We start from the raw sequence: 24804 nt of genomic DNA, 5'->3' as shown, positions 1-24804 counted from the left end.
TAGCTTTTATTAATGTTGAGGACAAGGATTACATTTATTTTTGTGGTACTCACTATTACTGGATATATTTAAAGAACTTCTTTCCCGAATTTAAAGGTGAACAATCATAAATCAGCGACATAAGATATGAAGAGACTTTTTAAATCAACCTTTTCCCCAGCATGTTTGAAGTTGAAAGGGCTTGCAGTGCGCTCTGCATGTTACAAGATAAAACACATCCTCCCTGTTCTCCAGAAGTGAACACAGATACATAAAACAGTTGAAGTGGGGTAAGGAATAAATGCTTAGAGCTGTGTGAGAACCTAGCCATGGCCGAGACTCTAAACTTGGCACACACTGCATTTTCTAGGATTTGTTCTCCGAATCTGAGTCGAGACTCTGTTTTATATACTTCATTTTAAATTGCATATTGCCATTGTAGGAGCATTGACATAGTTGGGTAGAAGGTATATCTAGTTTTCCTGTATCTTGGTGAACCTAAAACTCAAGGAGCAGACAGACCCTTGACAGAGTATCTATCAGCTTTTAGTTTTCATCATTTGTGTGCTTTCTTTATGAATTCAGCTGGCTGTTACTATCAGCCAGTTCATAAGAAAGGATTCCATTCTTTTCCACCACTGGGGAGATGGTTTCAGATGGTTGACTCTAGTATGGTGGATGTGCTTTTATCACGTGTGTCGTGTGGCCTCAGCGGTTTATCCTCAGCTCCCCGAGCTCATCCGCCCCCAGCTGCTTCCCACTTCAGGGAGGAGCGGAGGTACATAGTGTTTCGTCGCTCTCTCCCTTATTGATCTACAAGGTTGTGCTGTCAGAAATGCATTTGATCTTGTTTGAAACACTAAAAAAGCCTGATATGATAACCATCAATGTATGTGATTGAAGATTTGCAGTCCTGCTTGATTTGTGTGGCTAGAAGAGTCCCCATGAAGGAGAGACCAGTTCTTCCCTCATCAGAAAGTTTCACTACTCGCCAAGATCTCCAAGGTAAATTTTCTTGCCAAAGAAATCCTTCTAGAATACCTGCATGTTTGTAAATGCAAGGAATGGGTCTAGAAAGCTATGAAGAAGCCGGCAGTAGTGGCTGCTGCTGGGGCAGAAGCCTGGAGGAGCTGGACCCGGGGGCGGGGGGGACACTTCTTTTCACCGTCTACCCTTTCGGTCCATGCACGTGTGCTCCCTATTCCAAATAAATAAATTTTTACCTTTTTAAGATGTACTTATTTCTATAAAGAATAGATCAGTGCGTAGGTATAATGCTTGCCGTTATTTACTAGGCAAGATCACGTCCCTGGACACGAGCACCATGCGGGCAGCCATGAAGCCGGGCTGGGAGGACCTGGTGAGGAGGTGCATCCAGAAGTTCCACGCGCAGCACGAAGGGGAGTCTGTGTCTTACGCCAAGAGGCATCACCACGAAGGTAACCATCGCTAAACGGTACTTTTCTTGAAGTTCATCCTGCTAAATTACTGCTTTTTATGAGAGCTTTCTCGGAAACAGTGATTCCTGAATCCACCTCCGGGGACCTGGATCCGGTGACTCTTTGGGTTCATATGTGCTCGCATCGTCTTGCCCAGAATTGTCGCCGTCTGAAGGGAAATTGAATAGGAGAACCTGTAAGGCTAAGAGTGTGATGAAGGAAATCGAATTGGGCATGATAATCTCACAAAGACAGATGAAAGGAAAGGGAAAGAGATCATTGTCTTTGATGCTACGGCTTCTAGATGTGTAAAACAACGTACTGAGGTCCCCTCTAATAGCAAAAGAAATACCATCTGAATCATAAGGACACTGTGGAAATAATAATGAAAGGAAATTTGCAAGAGCAGGTGAATTCCTGTTAGAGGCACCAGTGGGATCCCAAGCCCTCCTTCCAGATGACGACCACTGAAGACTGCCCAGATGTTTCCAGAAAGAGATGAAGTGACTTGCCTGAGGTCGCACAGTTAGTTAATAGGACACCTGGAACTAAGCCCAAGGCTCAGCCCTCCTTGAGCACCTGCCCTTTGCCTGGCATTGTCCCTCTTTCCGTGAGCCCCTTGATGGCCACAGCCCACCTAGGAAGTGGGCGTTTGACTCTTGTGCTGTCAGTGGGGAGCTGATACAGGTGACATGGCCTCGGAAGCCTTCGATGAGAAGGTGTCAGCTCCTGGGGCTTCCCCGGTGGCGCAGCGGTTAAGACTCTGCGCTCCCAATGCAGGGGGCCCGGGTTTGATCCCTGGTCACGGAACTAGATCCCACATGCACGCCGCAACTCAGAGTTTGCGTGCCACAACTAAGGAGCCCACGTACTGCAACTCAGGAGCCCATGAGCCGCCACTAAGCAGCCCACCTGCCGCAACTAAGACCCAGTGCAACCAAATAAATAAATAATTTTTTTTTTTTTTTTTTTAAGTGTCAGCTCCGGAGCTGGAGCTGAGGCCCGTCCTGGCCATCACTTCACCACCGCGCCGCTCCCATGGTTCTTTCTGCAGCATCGCTTTTTCTCAAGTGCATTCTGGGTTTTTGTTAAATTGGTGAGAACAAAGAAAAAATTCCTTTCTTTAGCAGAACTCCATGGGGGAGGGAGACACTTTTTCCTTCTGGTCTTCTGACTCTCCTCTCGTGGACCCTGTATGTCCTGGCAGGGGCACTTGGTTATGGGCGTGGATTCTATGGGGGCCACGCTGCCTGTGAGGGACAGGGGCCCTGTGCCTTATAACTCAGTTTGGCAAATCGTCTGCATTTTTGCAGAAAAAATTTGTAACTCATTATTGAAAATCAAGTTTTAGTTGGTCATCTTCCGTTTAACGTGCATCCATGACCTTGGCATTTACCAAGAGTGTTTGTATGTTTAAACTTTATGCTTTTAAGACTGATTATGAAAAGGTACAAGTCATGGTAAATGACCTCTCTTTCCATTCCCTTATTTTTCCCTCATCTTATTCATCCTGTTTATCTTCTTCATCCTTATTTCGTAGAAATAAATAAGCACATAATCCAATAATTTGTGTCTTCCAGCATTTTTCTGTAAGTGGGAAAGAGTAAGAGGAAATAAAGATGCTACATTTGACACAATTCAATAATTAACCTGCCATTTCACTAGATCTGGTTTAAAATAAAAAGAATAGTAACAAAGAATAAGAAATCTCCATCAGCAGCCGTGTTCAGTGTCCTTGGGCCCTGAGTAGCAATGCCCCACATTTAATCCTGTGGCTTCGTGATTCCTTACAAAAGGGTTTACGCAGATGTACTAGGCACTATGTTAGGACCCAATGAAAGGAAGCTCCTCAGTGTATAAAATACATTTCATCCAAATGTGTGAAGTAAGTCAGATTGAAGGTAATCATCTGCATTGAATAAAAATCTGCTGGAAGGCTTTGTTTACATGGAGGAGCTTCCTGAATGCGTTCAGGGGCTTGCTGACACAAATCTACTCAACAGAGGTGTTTGATATAGACCAAATGGAAATGGAAACTCTTGAGGGATCACAGCCAAGGTCGGATAAAATTCTGAAATTATAAGCCATTGGAAATATTGGTCCTGTTATAAAAATGGTATTTATGCCGCCTTTTAGTGGCATACTTGGTGTACAAAGCAAGATACATGTATGTACAGTAACTCATTTCCAGTACTGCTACTTCCGAGTAATCATGCAGCAGTTGGTGGCAGAAAGTAATACCTAAATACTGCATGTCCCTAAGTACCTGGAACTGCAGGGGTGTTCATCAGGGAAATTGCTCAAAGTGAAATTTTACCAAAAAAATCTGAATCCCCATTGTGTGTCAGCACCTACCTCTGTCTGACTGTCTCTCTCTCTCTCTCTCTCTCTCTCTCTCTCTCTCTCTCTCTCTCGTGGTAATTTTGTGAAATGATGAATGTGCTTGGCCACTTTGGGACTCACTAGTCAGCCCGCAAAATTTGTGCTGAGGATTATGTGGTAGAAAATGGTAGCCTTCTTAAAATGGTTTAGAAGGTAACTAAACTGTATGGCTCCTTTTTTTTCTGAATTGAAGTGTTCTTTTTTAATATGCAGTATTTGACAGTTTTAAAATACAGTTGTTTTAAAGATAAATCTGAAATTTTAAGAGAAATTATTTTAACCTAGTGTTATATTTTCTGCTCTAGTCTTGAAAATGAAAACGCCTCTTTATCCAGACATTAAACCAATTCCATGTCACTAAGATTTGTACTTTTATTATTTCAGTTTTCTGTTTAGCCTTTTTTTCTCTGAAAAGATTCCTGTGATTGTTTATCTTTTACTTCCTGTTATCCTGACCACAGAAATAATACTTCTTACACACCAAGAAACAGAATTGGGGAATAGTAGTGTGAGATAATGGAGTAAACAGTACGTCACCTCAAGATGAATATTTGGGGAATATATTCAATGGCATAAGTTTTACTGTAACATTTACTACTGTATTAGTTTGAAGAGAAATTAAAGGCAAATTGTACCCTGTAGAGGTATCATGTTTATGCATTGCATTGTTTCCTAACATTTTAGACAAATCATTGTAAAGCTTGTTTTGAGCTAATAAATTGTTTATACTCTGTTTTGCCATGATACTGAAGATTTTAAAAAGAACATAGTTTAAGGGTCCAAGCTTCATTTGCGGGGTGGGGGGGGAAACAGTATATTGAATTTATCGGTACTTTGAATGAAAGATAAATGTGCTTCTAAAAATGTATAATGTTCTAATGTCATGAAATATTACTTACAACTCTGTTTAACCTGCTGGTAGGAAAATAATACACTTAACGAAGTTTATTACTGTTATTATGTCTTGTCCGGCCCTCACCTTCTGATTTTGTTTCTAAACATGTGTTCTGCTTCCTTGCTTGCCTGCAGTGCTGAGACAGGGATTGGCATTCAGTCAGATCTATCGTTTTTCCTTGTCTGACGGCACTCTCGTGGCTGCACAAACGAAGAGCAAGCTCATCCGTTCTCAGACTACTAACGAACCTCAGCTTGTGATATCTTTACATATGCTGCACAGGTAAGCCTTGTTCTGAGACATCACCTGCCCTTCCCAAGGAAAGGTTCCAAAAGCAGGAAATCATCCCAGAGCTTGTCAGGTGTGGTAGACATTTCTGTTGACCAACCCCAGGCATGTAAAATATAAATTAAGTTAAAATTAAATTGTTATTAACTGTTGGCTAAAAGACAACTCCCGATACTGAAATTCAAAGTAGGGCTACGCTTTGAATTTTAGCCTTAATATTAGTGAATTTTATTTCATTTTATTTTATTTTATTTAGGCCGTGCCACGTGGCTTGTGGGATCTTAGTTCCCCAACCAGGGATCGAACCTGGGCCCTCGGCAGTGAGACCGCAGAGTCCTAACCACTGGACTGCCAGGGAATTCCCAATACTAGTGAATCTTAAAACCCAGCTGGAAGGACATAGACTAGCACTAACTTTGCTCTGACATGACTGACTGCCTGTTACATCAGAGAAGAAAACCGATCAGTTCCCAGCGGTGATACATGCAGGGCAGGAATATAGAATGACTTCTGCTCCTGTGTGTTTAAATCTAAAACTTTCAAATATACATCTACTTAGAAGGAATACTTTAGATTGTTAATCTCGGGTTCAAATTAACTTTTTGACATTAGACTTTAAATTGAAGGGTAGTGAACATTTCCCTAAAAAATAAAAGTAAGGAAAATTGAATGTTGATTTTAAAGTGTCATAAACATATAGTTTTAGAGCACAAATTTAAGGAAATGATTGTATTTCAAGTTATGCAAATATTTACCTGTGTGCTACGTAAAACTTTATGAGGTGCTATCAGCAGATATCTAAAGTTGCTCTGGAGTTCTCTTTTATCACATTTCTCAATTATTTATTTTCTTATTACGAATAAAAAAACCAAGCAGCCCTGTTTGCCAACTGTTAATAAATCCGACCTCAAACTGAAACAATTTGAAAGTGATTACAGATGTGCCACATTTCACCCCCCTAACTGAAAGCTGGTGTTTGACAATTTGTGAAACCTGTTTTGTTTGGATTTGTGAACATGCTTGGTAACTCACGAGTGACTGCCAAGCTGTAAATTAAAGCTCATAGGGTTTGGAAAATCATCCAGCTCAGCAAACCTGCTTTGAGACCAGGAGCGGAGTAGGGTTGCCTGCGAGCTGGGGAATAAGATCACAGACTCGGGACGATCTGCAGTTCCTTCCATGTGGCTGAGAGGCTGTTGCTTTGCCTTCCAGGGGGACCCAGGCGGGGGATCTGTTAGACAGGTAATCTAATTCTAAACAGTTTTGGTGACTTCATTGGCTCTAAAACTTGCAGAGTTTCAAAGAGGTAGGGGCAAGTTTTTTTCCCTCTTAAGTTCACTCTTCATCTTGAGCCAAGTAGCACACATCAAGCTCCAGGCTCACAGATGGGTCTGTTGTTAGGAATTGTAATCGGGCAGATAATTGAAGGCGGCTATACTCGTTTGGGTCGTTTCTTTCAGACGGTACAAGCTCTCAGTTTATTCGTGATAACGTACCGTTTAATGAGAAAGGTATGTTATGTAATTGGAAGCCCGCTAATGTCTTGTCTCTAGCAGCTATACTTTCAGTATAGTAGGAGTCAAATTTAAACACAACTTCCTCCATAGAACCACAGACGTCTTAATGAATGGACTGAAAAACATCCCTCTTGGTCCAAAGCGCTGCATGTTCAGTCTTGCCCGTAATTGCAGATTGTTTCATCAGAGTATTATCCTTTCCTTCCGTGTCGTTCGTTCTTTTAAAGAAATGAGGCGATCTCATTTTCGAAAATTAGTAACAACTTGCTCGGTATCTTCCCTTTTATCGTATATTTCTTTCCTCATCCTACAGAGAGCAGAATGTGTGTGTAATGAATCCGGATCTGACTGGACAAGCGATGGGGAAGCCATTGAATCCAATTAGCTCGAGCAGCCCTGCCCATCAGGCCATGTGCAGTGGGAACCCAGGTCAGGACCTGACCCTAAGTAGCAATATAAATTTCCCCATGAACGGCCCGAAGGAACAAATGGGCATGCCCATGGGCAGGTTTGGTGGTTCCGGGGGAATGAACCACGTGTCGAGCATGCAGGCAACCACTCCTCAGGGTAGTAACTATGCACTCAAAATGAACAGCCCCTCACAAAGCAGCCCGGGCCTGAATCCAGGACAGCCCAGCTCCATGCTGTCACCGAGGCATCGCATGAGCCCTGGGGTGGCCGGCAGCCCTCGAATCCCCCCCAGTCAGTTTTCCCCCGCAGGAAGCTTGCATTCCCCCGTGGGAGTGTGCAGCAGCACAGGAAATAGCCATAGCTACACCAACAGTTCCCTCAACGCGCTGCAGGCCCTCAGCGAGGGGCACGGGGTCTCACTGGGGTCGTCGCTGGCTTCACCGGACCTCAAAATGGGCAACTTGCAAAACTCCCCGGTGAATATGAATCCTCCCCCGCTCAGCAAGATGGGAAGCTTAGACTCCAAAGACTGTTTCGGACTTTACGGGGAGCCCTCGGAAGGTGCAGCCGGGCCAGCAGAGAGCAGCTGCCACCCGGGCGAGCAGAAGGATGCCAGCGAGGCCGGCCTGCCCCAGGCCGGGAGCGGCGGCGAGAGGCCTGACGGCCAGGGCAGACTGCACGACGGCAAGGGGCAGACCAAACTCCTGCAGCTGCTAACCACCAAATCCGACCAGATGGAGCCTTCGCCCTTGCCTGGCGCTCTGTCGGACAGCAACAAGGACTCCACAGGCAGCTTGCCTGGCTCTGGGTCGACGCACGGAACCTCGCTCAAGGAGAAGCATAAGATTTTGCACAGACTCCTGCAGGACAGCAGTTCCCCCGTGGACTTGGCGAAGCTGACAGCGGAAGCCACGGGCAAAGAGCTGAACCAGGAGGCCAGCAGCACAGCTCCTGGGTCCGAGGTGACTATTAAGCAGGAGCCAGCGAGCCCCAAGAAGAAAGAGAATGCACTGCTTCGCTACCTGCTCGATAAGGATGATACTAAAGATATCGGTTTACCAGAAATCACCCCCAAACTGGAGCGACTGGACAGTAAGACAGACCCTGCCAGTAACACGAAATTAATCACTATGAAAGCTGAGAAGGAGGGGATGAGCTTTGAGCCCAGTGACCAGGTAAGTTTTGTCACGTGTCCCCCCAGGTGTACCGATCCATGGCCATCGGGGGTTTCTCCACAGGGGCCTTCTGAGGCCTCAGGTGACTGGATAAAAATAAGTCTCCTCCTTTGTCCTTACCTTGAAACAGAGTTCGTTCTCACCGAGGCCGCGTGTCCCAAACACTCTGTCTAGCAACGAGTGACGTCGCTATAGAGCTGACTTTTATCTTGTAAAGGGTCGAGTGGTGATATTTCAGGCTTTGCAGGCCACACACTGTCTGCCACAGCTATTTAGTTCCACCCCTGGCTTGCAAACACAGCCCTAGACACTACACAGGAACAAACGAGCGTGCTGGGTTTCAGTCAAACTGATATTTGAATTTTATACAATTTTCACGTGTCACAAGATACTCTTCTTTTGATTTTTTTTTTTTTCAATTATTGGAAAATGTAAGTCCATTCTTAGTGCATGGGCCATACAAAAACAGGTGGTGGGCAGGATTTAGCCCGCAGGCCAGCTGGGGTTTACTGACCCCTGTTATTAGAAGATACCTAAATTGGAGATAATCACTTCCTCAAAAGTGGGCTTTGCCAGAACAGACTTAATTAAATTATTTTTTACTTACCTTTCCCTTTTTAAGAGCAGAGTCTGACTGGTTTTCAGACTCAGTGAAGATCATTCTACCTCTCTTTATTCTCAGTCACGACTTCTGCTTAACGCTAAGGAATTTCTTCGACCATCGGCATAAAAAGTATTTAAGGGGAAATGGAGAGTAGAGAGGAGGTAAAGTTGGCCTTGATGTTGGTAGAGCGGAACCGTCAAATATAAGTGCAAAACTGAAATAATAGGTTGCGTTATCTGTTGTTCTTACGTGAAAAATTAATTTCCTGAGAAAATCAAGGATAGCTAAAGTGATATTCAGAGTCATTCTTTTTTTTTTTTTTTTTTTTGCTGTACGCGGGCCTCTCACTGCTGTGGCCTCTCCCGTTGCGGAGCACAGGCTCCGGACACACAGGCTCCGCGGCCATGGCTCGCGGGCCCAGCCGCTCCGTGGCATGTGGGATCTTCCGGGATCGGGGCACGAACCCGTGTCCCCTGCATCGGCAGGCGGACTCTCAACCACTGCGCCACCAGGGAAGCCCCAGAGTCATTCTTGATGACACTCTGAGGTAGTGACATCACAGAGGGAAAATGAAGACTGTTTAAAATTCTCCTATTTAAAAAAAAAAAAAAGATTTACTGCTGACAATAATGACTTGGCATAAGGGGTTTTCTGGGGAATCAACGACCGGTGGGGTAAAGGTCCAAGACTTCATCAACCCTGCCATCCCTGAGCGCCGCCTTGAGTCGTGATGGGTTAAGAAGTGAAGAAGCCGCACAGGCCTCTCTACTTAAAATGGTTCACTGATAGGGCCTTGAAACTTGTTTTACAAGTGGACATTTTAGGTGTCGCTGTCTTCAGGGACTAGGTGTGCATGGGGAGACGCGAATGGAGCACCCCTGGCCGCCACCTGTCACCCTGGACCTCCCGGGTGGAGGCTGACCCAGCAGCAGCTCTGGGGTGGAGAGCACAGATGCGGGGCGGGGGAGGGGGCGGGGCCGAGGCCAGGCGTGCTCGGACAGCCGGCCTCCTCCCAGGTCCTGAGCGCGCAGCTTCCTGTCTGTCTTTCACTTTGATGTCTGGACAGCTGCTACCATTCCCTGTGCCCTTCATGAGGGAAACAGCGTAATTGTGTAAACACCTTTGGTGAGGATGAATCCTTAAACTTAGATGTTAGTGCTGAGTTCTCTACACCAGCTACTCCGTGATGCTGAACGATCATTGCATGGGGGACCCGGGGGCTCAGCGGAAAGTTAATAACAATATCTTGGATAAAGTGTAGCGTAAAAGCATATTGACAGCTGTAGATGTTTTAATCTTTTGAGGTTTACTAGATTAGAATACGCAGAGCTAGTGGCCGTTCAGAGTGGCAGGCAGAGACACTGTCACTCAGGTCTCTTGACACATGCTAGAGGGCAAGATGGTGACTCATGAGGTCCCCCTTGGGTTAGTGGCTAAGTGGCTGGTCCCCCGCTCCATAAACAGAATTTATTTCTATCCCAGGCCTGAGGCCCTAGGGACTTAGAGGGTCAGGGAAGGGGGGCGCTGTTCGGCATTTCTGTATTTACCTGTACGATTCCACTAACTTCATACGAGAAACGGACACAGAAGAAGTTCTATTTGTTTTTTTAAAGTCCTTGAGTCACTTGCAGGTTTCTAATTGGTATTTAAAAGAACGTTTTTTCTGATCAACATTATCTTACTTTGGGAACTTAAAGCACAGAGTGTGGTCAGCACAAACCTGTCATTTTGGGTGGACACACACACACACACACTCACACTCACCCATACACGCAGTATTTTTTTCTTAATGAAACCCAGTTCCTGGTTTTACCCTCCATCTATTCCCATTTTAAAACTCCACCAAAAAAGTACTGCTTCAGAGCAATTTTAACATCAAAAACATTGCAGCTTGAAAAGAAAGGTTACCACAGGAAGTATGCATTACCTAAATTTAGATCAAAGTTAGAATGACTTACTTTAAGAAAAAAAAAACAAACAGGGATTCTTTCACTTCCCGCCCTCCTTCACTTTTCCCAAATACAGGTTGATTGTATCTCCTATTGACTTCTGTACAAATTTATCAAAGGTTTTTCTTTCACTTCAGGGGAACACAACACATTTTTATTCAGTAAGTTAAACTGTTAGCGAGCCCCAATTGCACAGTTGACTGTCTTGTTATTTTGACTCAGAAAAGAGCCATTATCCCAGTGTGTGTTTAACCTATCACTACCTTATTAAGGGCAGGAAGTACTTCGATGGTGCCATTATACCTAAAATAGCATTCTTCACTAGGTAGAGTATTTAAACAACATTTGTTTCTACAGTGTTTCATAACCAGCAGGAAACAATGACAGAAAAATTTCCGATATGTTCACTGACTTTTAAGTTATATACTTATTTACACAGTGGAGCATGTGTAAATGATACTAACTAAATGGTACTCTTATGGTCTTTCTTAATGCTACTGGGCCACTTATGATGAGGGTTTAGAAATAGTCTGTAAAGAATTTCTTCTTGTTATTTGGCTCCATTAGAAAAGCAAACCATATTTTAAACTGGTAGTGTCCTGAAAATTTCCCTCCAAATGTGGTAGAATTGTGTTGCCATTTTTTAAAGCAATTTTATGTTAGGCAAATGTGGTAGAATAACAGTTTTTAAAAATTTTTTTGAAACACTGTTTTGTAATTTATTAGAATACATGTATTAAAATACATATGTTCTTTATATTTCCTTCAGAAAACAAATTGATTTGACACATGAAAAATTCATAAAACCAGAAAAAATTGCAGAAATCAAGTCCAATTTTCATTTTGTAAAACTTTTACAAAAATCTTTCTGACTCATTTTCTGCCTGAAATAGTTTAAACCAACTCCTCAAATTGATGTGGCTAATTTGAGCATTCGAAGAGATGCCTAAGCAAAACTTCGAAGTATCTTGGCAAAGCGTTTTCAAGGAAGGCATTAATCTTTTTGTTTTGTGAAGAAATCATGCCTAAGAAAGGAACTAGATAGGAACTAGAAGAACTTTTGATGAGAAATAAAGCTTACTTAGGGGGCAGAAATGTTTGATCAGAAACTTCATGTGATCAACTGCACCCCTTCCAGGACTTACATGACTACAGAAGAAAATGCCCGTAGTTGTCAAATTTTATTCCTAGGCAACCAAAGGTGTAGAGATATTCTCCTTGAAAAAGAACATTTCAAGTAAAGTTGAGACAGTTAGATTAATTTAAATGCACACTCCAGTTACTGACAAGAAATAAACACAAGCAAAGCAATATTATCTCTAGTGGGGAAATTTTCATAATGCGTTTTTCTGATGGTAAGCTGAATGAATTCATATACTATAGTGTCCATAGTTAAGAACACTATAGTTAAGCCCTTTTTTTTTTTTTTTTTTTTTTTGCGGTACGTGGGCCTCTCACTGCTGTGGCCTCTCCCGTTGCGGAGCACAGGCTCCGGACGCGCAGGCTCAGCGGCCATGGCTCACGGGCCCAGCCGCTCCGCGGCAAGTGGGATCTTCCCGGACCAGGGCACGAACCCGTGTCCCCTGCAGCAGCAGGTGGACTCTCAACCACTGCACCACCAGGGAAGCCCCTTTTTTTTTTTCTCTCCAAAGAACCAGTTCCTTCTGAATATAACGCCAAGAAGTCCCTGTATGACTTTCTTAAGACAAATAAGTGTTTAGTTACTTGTCAAAGCTAGACTGAAACACAGTTGAATTTGATCAGCTCTTAGAAATGGCAAAGATTAAAGTTTGAAACTCAGTTTTAATATATGCTTTTTAAAAATAAAAATCAAGGAATATCATGGATTTTAAATTATCTAATTATTTGAAATAAAGAACTAATAAACAGGTTTAAACCATCCAAATATATTAATGTTTTATATAGCTATGTATATATAGAGAGATTAACTAGACTTATTTTAAACTCATCATATTCGACACAAGAGTAGATCACAAAGGAAGAATCATGAATCCTATCATTAGAACTCTTTGAAACTATGATAGTTATTTTTCTATTCAAGATGGTTTAAAGTATCATTTTATTTGTGTGAAAAGAATAAAGGTAAAAAGGAAAGGTGGGAGTCTGGACCCAGACTATTAATGTATATTGTAAAAGCTTGCTTTTACACACGTCTGGGATTGGGAGCAAATACAAGAGCATCCATTGAGGAAAGTGATATACTTTATTTTTATTATCGTTTATATGAACCTATTTATTTGGGCCGTTTCTCATTCAAGGCATCTGCAAAGCTTTCTCAAGAAGTAGCTTATTACTTATTACGGCCCACCCTCTCACCCCTCCACAAACAATGAATTTTAAAATACTCAAGGCAGCATTACTGTAGTAGGGAAACCTGGTTTCCTAGGACAGCAATAAACTTCACAGTTTATTGGAACCTCTTAATACCTCTGTAGCTATTTTCATGATACAACTATAAGGATATTTATCCATCTTTTTTTTAAAATAAATTTATTTTTGGCTGCACTGGGTCTTTGTTGCTGCGCACGGGCTTTCTCTAGTTGCAGCGAGCAGGGGCTACTCTTCGTTGCAGTGCATGGGCTTCTCATTGTGGTGGCTTCTCTTGTTGCGGAGCACAGTCTCTAGGCGCGCGGGCTTCAGTAGTTGTGGCTCGTGGGCTCTAGAGCGCAAGCTCAGGAGTTGTGGCACACGGGCTTAGTTGCTCCGCGGCATGTGGGATCTTCCTGGACCAGGGCTTGAACCCGTGTCCCCTGCATTGACAGGCGGATTCTTAACCACTGTGCCACCAGAGAAGTCCCTATCCATCTTTATGAAACTTTTTTCTGAGAAATTATAGAAATGATAGGAATTTCTATGAGAAATTGAGTTAATTCTGGGAAATGTTTTAAATTACCGGTTAAAATAGTTGAAGGAACTCATCGGGTTGACTGAGTGTCCATTGCTATGTTCCAGGCACTGTCCTCAGAGGGCAGTAAGTGCTTATTACACTGATGTTTGTATCTTACATATTCAGCAAAACATGGTAACGATAGCTTTCCAGCAGAGTCACTTTACACATGTTTAACTTACCCAAAATTGTCCATACACATTCAGAAGAAGAAAAAAGAAAAGGAGAGAGAGCTATTAAATGGTTAAGTCATGTGAGCAGTTTTGCCCACCGTTCAAGAGACTTAACTGGGTTTTGGTTCCCTTGAAGCTCCAGTAGTGTGGAAATGTAGCTACAGGCTTTTTAAGTGCGGAATGGCCTCCACGTAAACTTCGTCATTTCGGACTCAGCCAAAGAAGCAGTGATGTGCTTTCACTCTGGAGGGAAAACTGGCTGTGTTGCCCTTGGTGGAGGGGACATACAATAAGGTTCCTTCCCGAGCCGTTCTAAGGATCATCTTGTCTGTGTCTGTCTATACTTTAGAATGCTAACTTTGGAACGTAACCCTTACCTAAGATGTAGCTCTCCCAAGTTTGATCCCTCCCTCTTTTGTTAGAAACGGGTGGATAAACTAAAAAACTCGAAAATGGTCTTGTAATTGCTCAAACAGTGCATTAGGAATTCCCTGGAAAATGGATCTGCAAGTTCTCGCTAAGCTCGTTGACTCTGAACAAAGAATCCAGTAAAATATCACTTAATTGTATCCTTCCTAATTTGAGAAATTATGTCCAGTAAAAAGACTTCCTATATAGATTTACATTTGCCATAAATTGCAAAAACCTTAGTAAATGCAGCTTCTAGTGTATAGAATAAAACTGTAAGCCATTCTGCTGTAAGTATACCTCATGTCAGATGTAAATGTTTTCATTTGAATTGCCAGTGTAGACAAAAGCGTTAGTCACATGGTCAAGGATTCAAAGTCCATCGAGTGACTTTGGGGAAGTTGCCTAACTTGTGTTTTTCCACCTACACATCAGGAGAATCATTCTTACCACGCTCTTCACTAGAAAGTAATCCTGGGAGTTAACTTAAGCCATTTTCTTACGTGGTTGGCGCTGTCTGATTTTAAATACTTGGCACACAGATAGGTTCTACTTAAACGAATATAAATTCAGTTGAGCTCTCTGGAAGAAAAGCACTAGGTGTGAAATAGTGGTGATATGTACCTTATTATTTTAATGTTGGTAGTTGAAAGGAAATTATTTTAATAAAGGGAAAAGCTGTAAGAAATATTTTTATGGCTTCTGTAAAGTCAAATTAATATCTGCTGTGTTTTCATCCTGCTTCCCTGCATTTGTCACCAAAGCTGGTGAGTGACTGAGAAAGCCAGTGTCATTCGAAACTGAAAGTGTAAGCAGGAAAAAAACACCACTCAAATGGAAAAGGCAGGGCTGAGCTGTTCATGGTTACTTCAAGCTCCTCGTGCGTTTCACTCCTTGCTCTTAAAAAAAAAGAAAGAAAGAAAAACAGAGTTCTAAAAGGAAATAACCATTTACTAAATACTGATTTCATGTAAATTTGGATCATATTTTCCACCAATTTTTTCTTGTTGTTACTTCGTCAGGAGAGGTAACCACAAAACCTAGGCCTGGACTGTAAGTCATAGTACACCCATGGTTAATTAGAAATACACATAATCATAATTAATTGAATTATTAGCATAAAACAAAGGGGAATTTATAAATCACCAGTGAATCACAGTGCTAGAAGAGAGCTTTCTTTCTAATTCAGTCATCTCTCTTTTCACAGATGAGGAAACTGAGGAGCAAGAGATTAAATTGTTTGTCCTTTGTTGATTTAATTTTTTTTAAAGATGATCAATTAACTTGTTAGGCCTGAGGTTTGCGTGTGTCTGCATCTCTTGTTTGGCTCTGGTGCCTTACACCGGTTAGGTCTGTAATTGCAAACCGGGCCTGTGGCGCCCACTCTTCGTGTGGGACTGGATAAACTCTTCTGTTTGTTAACCGCAGCCTGGCAGTGAGCTGGACAACTTGGAGGAGATTTTGGATGATTTGCAGAATAGTCAATTACCACAGCTTTTCCCAGACACGAGGCCAGGCGCCCCTGCTGGATCAGTTGACAAGCAAGCCATCATCAATGACCTCATGCAACTCACAGCCGAGAGCAGCCCTGTTACACCTGTTGGAGCCCAGAAAACAGCATTGCGAATTTCACAGAGCAGTGAGTATGAGATATTGATGGTTATGCCAAGAAATTCCCATGTTATCACCATCAGAAACAGGGGTTATTAAAATCTGACGCAAACAGCTTAGTCACTTCGAGGTTTTTATGGTCAGATAGCACCACCTACCGTCCCAGCCCTTCAAAACAGTATTCAGGGTGGATTCTAGTAAACATGGCCTTTCTGCAGGCGCTTGTGGTTAATATAATCAACACGGGGTGAGACCGACCTGCATTGATAAAGTTCTTCGGATGATTGTCATAGTTCCCTTCATTTCAGTTACTGCCTCCAGAAATGGAGTTTACAATAGATTTTCTGTGTCTTAATATATGGCTGAATACTTAAAAGACAGAAACTTAGAAAGTTATGCTGACTTTTCAGGAATAATATACTACTAAAATTTTTTTATCAAAATACTCATACATGAGAGGGCTACACACATTAAAAATATCTTGTCCTGTCTCTTAGGAATCCTCATATAAATATCCATTTTACATGGAAATTTATCATATAAATGTTTTCTAAGTGCATCTTAAGTTTAATTAGTAGGATATACAGCTGGAAGACCTTAGACTGTTTTATAAGTGACATTTTTTATCACTTACTTTTATTTTTTAATTTTTATTTATTTATTTATTTATTTGGCCACACTGTGAGGCTTGCAGGATCTCAGTTCCCTGTTTTTTTTGTTTTTTGGGGGTTTTTTTGGCCGCACTGTGCAGCATGCGGGATCTTAGTTCCCCGGCCAGGGATCGAACCTGTGCCCCCTGCAGTGGAAGTTCAGAGTCTTAACCACTGGACCACCAGGGAATTCCCTATTTTATATTTTTGTAAGTTTAAGATGAGGTCTTTCTCCACTTAGTTTACAAACTTGATAGTTAGCTAAAGTTGTCCAATAGTTTTGCGCAAAAGAAAATATCTTTCCTGCGCTAGGGACATGATCTGTAGAAAGACAGAGAACCTCTTCAGTGTTAAATTGGTGAACAGAATGATTTTTCCCTCTTCAAATACAGTTTGACCCAAAGCTTAGCATCTGTTCTCAAATCAGAAATGGCGGCAACCATCAACCAAATCACAAAATATCCTTGATTAATAGATCTTTTCTCAGAGTGATTCGTGATCATTCTGAAAAGGGTAAAACGACACAGAGTTTTTGCTTGTTATCTGTCAAACGTGCCTGCTTCTTAGGGAATGGAGGGTTGCTTATGGCCTATGAGAGATCACAAAGTCAGAGAGTTGAGAAGTGAGTAAGAAACACAGTAGCGGGTTTATGCTCATGACCCAGCGGAGTTAATGGAGGACTGCCTGAAAACTCATGGTTTCTCCTCTGTCTGTACCTCCTGATGGTATCCAGACTACTGAATGCTGACCAGATAACTAAACCTGAGGAAGGCAGCTTAAGCACGTACATCATTTTCATTTAAACCCTAATTCTTCCAAATATTTTATTTCTGCTATTGATTGTTAAGAACGTTAATGTGTTTTAAATGTTCTATTTCATACTGTGTTTGTATAATTCAGAGAAAATAAAGTCCTTGATATTATTTAATATATTAGCTCTATGAATTGTAATTTATAATATCTTTGTTTTTGAAGAAACATTGTTATCAAATCAGTGGTTGTCTGTGTGATAGTATAGTGCACTGGTGTAGTACTTACTGCACAATAAACTTGTGAACTAACCATAAGAATCCTTTCAAATATAAAGGTATCTGGAATTTAAAGAAGCTGTATTTAGAAGACTTAACAGGGCCCTAAAGCTTCAATACTAACTTCAGGTACCAGAGTTCACACATTTAAAGATTTTAACTTCCAATGAGAGTAGACATTTTTAACCTAATTCTAGTCCTAGGAAAGTCCAATTAAAAAATGCTAGCCTCATGTCCAAACCACATGTATCTGGGTTTGGTGCTATATGCAGGAGATGTTTATGGCTTCACAGCTGTGACAAAGCGATATTGCTAAATTCAAATAATATATGAAGAAAAATATCAGTAGTTTCCTTAACAAATACAGTTGAATATTAGAAGTTAATATTGGGGAGAAAAATATATGGTAAATAATAGACATGTTCTTTTTTTTCCTTTTACTTCTTTTTTGTTTTGCAAGGTTGTCAGGAATTTAAATTAGAGACTTGTTGATTAGATTGCAAGTCTGTGTTTTCGCGCCACATGTTTTTTTTGTCTGTGAAGTTGTCTTTTATGTAGGCAGCTGGTCCCTGACGTGCGTATCTTTGTTATTTTACAAACGACCTTTTCCCTGAACACTACTTCTGTTGCTATTTTCCATTATCCTATATTAACCTTAAATTTTCATTTGTTTTCTCCTTAGCTTTTAATAACCCACGACCAGGGCAACTGGGCAGGTTATTGCCAAACCAGAACTTACCACTTGACATCACATTGCAAAGCCCAACTGGTGCTGGACCTTTCCCACCAATCAGAAACAGTAGTCCCTACTCAGTGATACCTCAGCCAGGAATGATGGGTAATCAAGGGATGATAGGAAACCAAGGAAATTTAGGGAACAGTAGCACAGGTAAGGGCTCAAATGTGCTGTTAACTTTATTGGTGGGTTATTTAACTTAATGATGTATTCATCCACATCAAACTAGTAGAATTTTTCAAGTGAAATTTTTTATGCCAGAAACTAACATTTGAATGTAACTAAATTCTGCAAATTTTCACTGCGACCGTGGTATATGAAACATCGGAAAGCATTTGAGTAAGCTGACCCTTTTGTTCTGTGATCATTGTTTTTACAAGGGTTCTAATCATTAATCCTGTGGCATAGGCTTATTTCACTTCTGCTCCAGTTACTATTCCAGACATTGTAGTGATATGTGTAAAATAATTTGGTGGTTGCTAGCTTGTCGTGATAATCTGCTGATAACCCCAGAACTTCCTGTTCGTTGATGACTTGTGTTGGGCGAATTTCAGAATGAAGGTTTAAAATTCAACCAACCTTTTATACTCGTAACGATAGCAATTCTCATTCCAAAAAAAATTAATTAAAAATAACGAACTTAAAAAAATAATAATAATGAAATTTACATAGTAGTATGCCTGGCCTAAGAGTAGCTGATCCAGGGGCTCCGTTTTTAAAGACCTGTGAAGTTGCCTGTGATCTGGTTTGGCCCTTGACCTGCTGTAACTTAAGGTGTCTACCAAGTTGCCCGTGAATATTCCTAAGTGGTAGTCACCGTCATAGCAGCAACCGTACTCCCAAACCTCCACCCAGTTCAGGCTAGGAATCACTGCTGCAGCATTGATTGCTATTACCACCACGTCCTGTACCCTGTGGTATCTGTACCCTGTGTTATCCTGTACCCTTAGGATGCTAAGTTTTCTAATGGAGAACTGCTCACAGTTTACCGCTGGAGACAAAGGCATTGAAAGAAACGGATATTATAAAAAGAACTTATATTCATGGGTTTTAATTCTTATCTGTAATCCCTGTATACACATTGCCATTTAGATAGTTAACAGAAAATAAGAGTTCAATCTAAGGGTAGAAAGATGGATTTCTTTTTTAACTTTCTGTTGTTGGTAAGCAATTCATGGGAAATGTGAAGAATGTTGTATTAAAATAGTTTATTCATTCAGCAGGTATTTATTAGGTGCCTACTATACGTGCCAGGCACTGACTACATCCCTAATTTATTTATTCGCAGAAACAATGCCATATTAGTTTTACATTATTTTTACAATAAAGTATTGATTTATATAAGTAAAATATTGACTTACGTAAAATTCTGTAAGAGAAAAGGAGCCAATGATTTATGAAAGGTGGCTTCTTATTATTGGAATACAAGAAGATCTGGGTTCTTGGAGGAATCTTTAGGAATTTGGGGATATACCTATATTCAAATCTGGGCAGCCTGGAGATGACTGGCATCCAGGCTGTGAAGATCCTACAATGCCTGTGCTTTGTTTCAAAAAGAAAAAAAAAAAAAACCTGAAAGAGACTACCCTGGCTACAAGTGCATTAATATTTCGAAGTATGGATTATTTTCCCTCCTGCTTTCTATGCTTTCTATAATCTTGTTATATTAATTAGATCATAGATTTTTTTGAAAAAGAAAATGCCTTTTCTCCCACATCTTTGTATGATTCAAACCTAGCCTTAAAACGGTTTTTAAAATATGTATTAACATAATATTGTTCTAACTTGTTCAGTCTAATTACCCTTTACTCTAAATCATCCTAATGTAGCACATTCTCATTTCACCAGTGAAAAACCATCCACAGTACATGTTCTCTCCATTTCTGAAATAATACCCTATTTTTAGTTGTTTATCATAATTAAAGTAAATGAAAGCAAGCCATGTCTCTGAAAGCAGAACTGTTACACATCCATTATTAAACGCTTCAGAATGAAGGGTCCTCACTTGGGGTTGTTCCCCTTCAGGATATCAAGTCTTAGCCCATGTCTGGCCATTGCCAGCATCTCGGGGGGCAGGCCAGAGAGAGCAAACACACGATCTGCCCAGCAATGTTGTGCTCTTCTCACTGGTGTGTGTGGTCACATAGCTGTTAATGTCTCACGTATAGAAGGGTTTTTACAAATCTGTCCCAACGCAGCCTAGACCTACATCGCCAGGAATGTGGTGGTCCAGGTCCACCGAAGTGGGTGGCGCTCCCTTGCCTTGTCCAGAAAGAACTGGAGTGGAAAGATGCTGTCATTCCCCCAGCTTCCGAGGCTGCTTTGGTCAGCTTGGAAGCTTAACAAATTATAATGCTCAGAAAGGGATTTGGGGATGGAAAGTCTGGCTGGGGCTTCATGGGATATTCTCTGTGATTGGGGTTTTTAATTAGAATATTGATTATCAGTTTTTACCTTGCTCCTCTTAGCCTCGCCTCTCTTTTGGAAAGTAAAGCATTGACGTGTATATCAGCTAATGTGATTCACTTCCTGAGGAAGGAAGTTGGGGTTATCCACATGCCACAGCACCTGTTTCTAAGTACATATGGGAACAATTTTAACAGCTTTTCCGAACTGTAAACAGTGGCAGGTCCGTGTTGTGAAAAACTTCGTAGGAATCGCCACCTCGTATTTCTTAGCCAGGGGCCCACGTCTGTCCCGGTGAGGGCCTGAGCTGTTGGGCTGACCGTGTACTGAGAATGAACGTCTCGTACCGGAGTAAGATCGTCTGGTGTTCATACGTGCTGACTGTGTTTCCATTCACTGCACCTCCGTTTTCTCTGGCTTGCCTGCAGGCATGATTGGTAGTAATGCTGCCCGGCCCACCCTGCCATCTGGGGAATGGGCACCTCAGAGTTCTGCTGTGAGAGTCACCTGTGCTCCTACTACCAGTGCCATGAACCGGCCGATCCAAGGAGGTATGATTCGGAACCCAACAGCCAGCATCCCCATGAGACCCAACAGCCAGCCTGGCCAAAGACAGATGCTTCAGCCTCAGGTCATGAATATAGGTAAGGCAGTTCCTGTGCTCTCTGCTTTTCATTTTTATACTTTCTTAGAAGAAGAGGGGAACAGCTCCATAAGTTCTGTCAGGACATGCTGCTAATTTGCGGTTTAGGTAATCCCCCCGTGTCAAGCTGTCATAAGTGGGAATTTGCTGGAACTCTGTATAGGATCATAGAATTGCAGCCTTTCCGGTTACTTAAGAGAACCCACTACCTTTATGATGTTTTATTTTCGTTAAATTATCTAATTTCAACTTTTGCAGGGAGTGAATTGCACTGTAACACGGTAAATGTTACACAGATGATATCTTGAAGAAGTATTTCAGTGGTGCACCAGTGGTTCCTAACTCTGCATGGTCATCAGGACCTTAAAATGCAGATCCCTGGGCCACTACCCTAGACTATTAAACCAGACTCTCCCAGTTCCTCACTGAAAGTGCAGGCTCTTAGAGGGCATCTCACAAAATGTAGGGATCACTAGAATTCTATTTGGATACAGTTCACATGTTATTAAAATTAATGATCTGATACACTGTCTGATACCATTTATATGAAATGTCCAGAATAGGCAAATCTGTAGAGAAGGAAAGTAGATTAGTGGTTTCCTAGGGCTGGGGCTCTATGGGGGGAATGGGGAGTGACCCCTAATGGTCATGGTGTTTATTTGGGGGGGATGACAACGTCCTAAAATTGATCATTGTGCTGGTTCTACAACTCTGCAGATACACTAACACCCACGGAATCGTACACTTTACACGGGCTAATTGTATGGTATGTGAATTATATCTCAATAAAACCATTATTTTTTTTAAAAAGTAATGCAACTCATCCTCAAGATTTTCTTAATCATTGACATACTAAGCTTCCTCTTACCTTGTACATTAGCATAATTCAGATAAGTTGACGTTCATGTACGTTTTCATATACTTGGATATGGTGCACGATGAGTAAGCGCTAAATCGTTAATGGAAAGATGCCAGGATTGTTTTGACATGATGATGCAGAATGCTCATCCTACCCCAGCATCGGTTTTCTTTTCTAGTTGTTTAATTGCTCAACACATTTTGGCTATTGTTTCTGAGATGACATTCACGTTGCCTTTCTACAGAGAATGTACTTCAAACTAATAACGTGTGATTCCCAAACCTAAATTCACATAATTTGAGGCTTACATGAAAATGCTAAGAATGGCCAGATTTCCATGCAAAAATAAACTGGGAAATTTTTTAGATGCTAATTCATTCATTTAAAAATCATCATAGGGCTTCCCTGGTGGCGCAGTGGTTGAGAGTCTGTCTGCCGATGCGGGGGATGCGGGTTCGTGCCCCGGTCCGGGGGGAATCCCACGTGCCGCGGAGCGGCTGGGCCCGTGAGCCATGGCCGCTGAGCCTGTGCGTCCGGAGCCTGTGCTCCGCGATGGGAGAGACCACAGCAGTGAGAGGCCCGTGAGCCACACACACACACACACACAAAATCATCATAATAAATCCCTTATATCCAGAAATTTCATTTAGCCTCAGTCTTTCTTCTCTGAATGGCACCTGGCTTTTGAGCTTGAAATATGGCTCTGTGAGCTTCACTGTGTAGCTGAATTTCTCTGATTTTTAATAAGCTCGAAAAGCCCTGAACTCAACAGAAAAGTACCTGTTGTAATGGAAAACAGGTCTACAGATAGTGATAATAAAATCATTAAAGAGCTCATATCATGCATTAGCTTTAATCCTCTACAGAGAACTTCTAAGAAAGAGCACGTCTAAGTTGTCTGGGCCACCTGTCTGCTCCTCCTTTACTCAGACCAGCACTTCTCAAAAGTATGTCCAGGACCTCGATGCCCTTTTAGGGCGTCTGCCAGGCCAAAACGATTTTCATAATAATACTAAGAGATTACGTACCTTCTTCACTCTCATTCTGTCATGGATGCACAATAGAGTTGGCTAAAAAAATCTTGTTTATGTTGCAAACAAACAACGTCATAGAAAAAGAGATCAGATTTGTGGTTACCAGAGGGGAGGTGGGCGGAGGGGAAATTGGATGCAGGCGGTCCAAAGGCACAGACTCCCAGTTATAAGTTCTAGGGACATAACGTTACAACAAGGTCAATGTAACTAACACTGCTGTGTGTTATATATGAAAGCTGTTAAGAGAGCAGATCTTGAGAGTTCTCATCACAAGGGAAGAAAAGTTTGTATCTATTTGAAGTGATGGATGTTCACTAAACTTGCTGTGATAATTATTTCATGATGTATGTTAAGTCAAATCATCGTGCTGTACACCTTAAACTTCTGTAGTGCTGTATGTCAATTACATCTCAATACGACTGGAAGAAAAAAATCTTGTTTATGTTAACATAGTGGATTTATTATGATGACTTTTAAATGAATTAATAATCATTTTTTCTTTTTCCAGTTTTAATTTAATTTAATATAGTAAATATCAATGAGATATAACCCACATACACAAAAGCTGTACTTTAAGAATATAAAGACTCCTAAGTCCAAAGGGCTTGGAACTGCTGATCTAGAGAGTCTCTAAAGTGGGTGACTAGCCTTGGTATTTCTTGCCTTTTTTTCTATTTCAGAACAAAAATTCTCTTATTATTTTCACCTAATTATTATTGCTTCTGTCTTTTTCTGTAAATTGTATATTTCTCTTTCTATTCTATAACCAAAACAGATGACTTCCCTTATTACAAGTTGTAAGATTTTGGAATTGTTTCCTTCTCCCATTTCAGGGCCATCTGAATTAGAGATGAACATGGGGGGACCTCAGTATAGCCAACAACAAGCACCTCCAAATCAGACCGCCCCCTGGCCTGAAAGCATCCTGCCGATAGAACAGGCACCGTTTGCCAGCCAGAACAGGTGAGTCTTGAGCACTCAGGAGGTCCCGGAGAGTAGAGTTCATGAGCGCCGTGAGTTATCTCAGACCTAGGCCACAAGTTAGTCTGGTCCTTTCGAACAGTTGGTGCCTGACCAGTTTTCATGTATTCAAACTATATCATTTACTGGACCGGGAGTACAGGGGTTTGGGGGGCCGGCGGGGGATCCAAAAATCAGTTTGACCTAGCACATGCCTTTAAAGAAGTTATAATTTAGTTGGAAAATAAAATATGTAGACTAATGAATAACTGTAATATGAGCTAGTATGTACTATATGCCCTAAGAGAAATAAACCATATTTCAAGGGATCATCCAATTGGGGTGATTGGGGAAAAGCTTCAGAGTCTTGAGTAAAGGTATCATTCCAGGAGACAGAGATGGCAGGAAGCCAGTCCATCTGGCAAAAGCAGAATAATCAGAGTCCTGGAGGTTACAGAAGCAACACAGTATGTTTAGGGTAACAGAGAATAGTCTAGTTTTATGTTACATATATTTTACCACATTAAAAAATAAATAAAAGTATCAGAAGATTTGGCCAGGGACTTCCCTGGTGGTCCAGTGGTTAAGACTCCCTGCTTCCGGAGGAAAACTAGCAAATGATGGCGCAAAACTGCACATTTCATCTGTTGCATTCAAAGTGCTATAATTCAAAAATGTGTCAGTGAAATAAATGCCTGAATGTTTAAATTTTCATAAAAAGTAGCCTTTAAAATATATTCAGATAAGAA

General features: G+C 41.5%; 1 protein-coding gene across 13 annotated transcripts in view; it reads left to right on the top strand.

Moving 5' to 3' along the window:
- NCOA2 (nuclear receptor coactivator 2) overlaps positions 1-24804 on the top strand; it is a 283479-nt gene that overhangs the window by 233564 nt on the left and 25111 nt on the right. For 12 of the 13 annotated variants that reach the window (XM_060115470.1, XM_060115461.1, XM_060115462.1 and 9 more), the window contains 8 exons: positions 883-984; positions 1275-1418; positions 4830-4977; positions 6814-8086; positions 15557-15767; positions 18100-18306; positions 20988-21203; positions 23929-24058. In XM_060115470.1, the coding sequence (XP_059971453.1) occupies positions 883-984; positions 1275-1418; positions 4830-4977; positions 6814-8086; positions 15557-15767; positions 18100-18306; positions 20988-21203; positions 23929-24058 (2431 nt within the window). The remainder of the gene's footprint in view (positions 1-882; positions 985-1274; positions 1419-4829; positions 4978-6813; positions 8087-15556; positions 15768-18099; positions 18307-20987; positions 21204-23928; positions 24059-24804) is intronic. The other variant, XM_060115473.1, reaches the window with a different exon arrangement.

Source organism: Mesoplodon densirostris, chromosome 13 (assembly GCF_025265405.1).
Source record: "Mesoplodon densirostris isolate mMesDen1 chromosome 13, mMesDen1 primary haplotype, whole genome shotgun sequence".
In the NCBI taxonomy this organism is placed as follows: Eukaryota; Metazoa; Chordata; class Mammalia; order Artiodactyla; family Ziphiidae; genus Mesoplodon; species Mesoplodon densirostris.
This window is presented reverse-complemented; position numbering and strand designations above follow the sequence as displayed.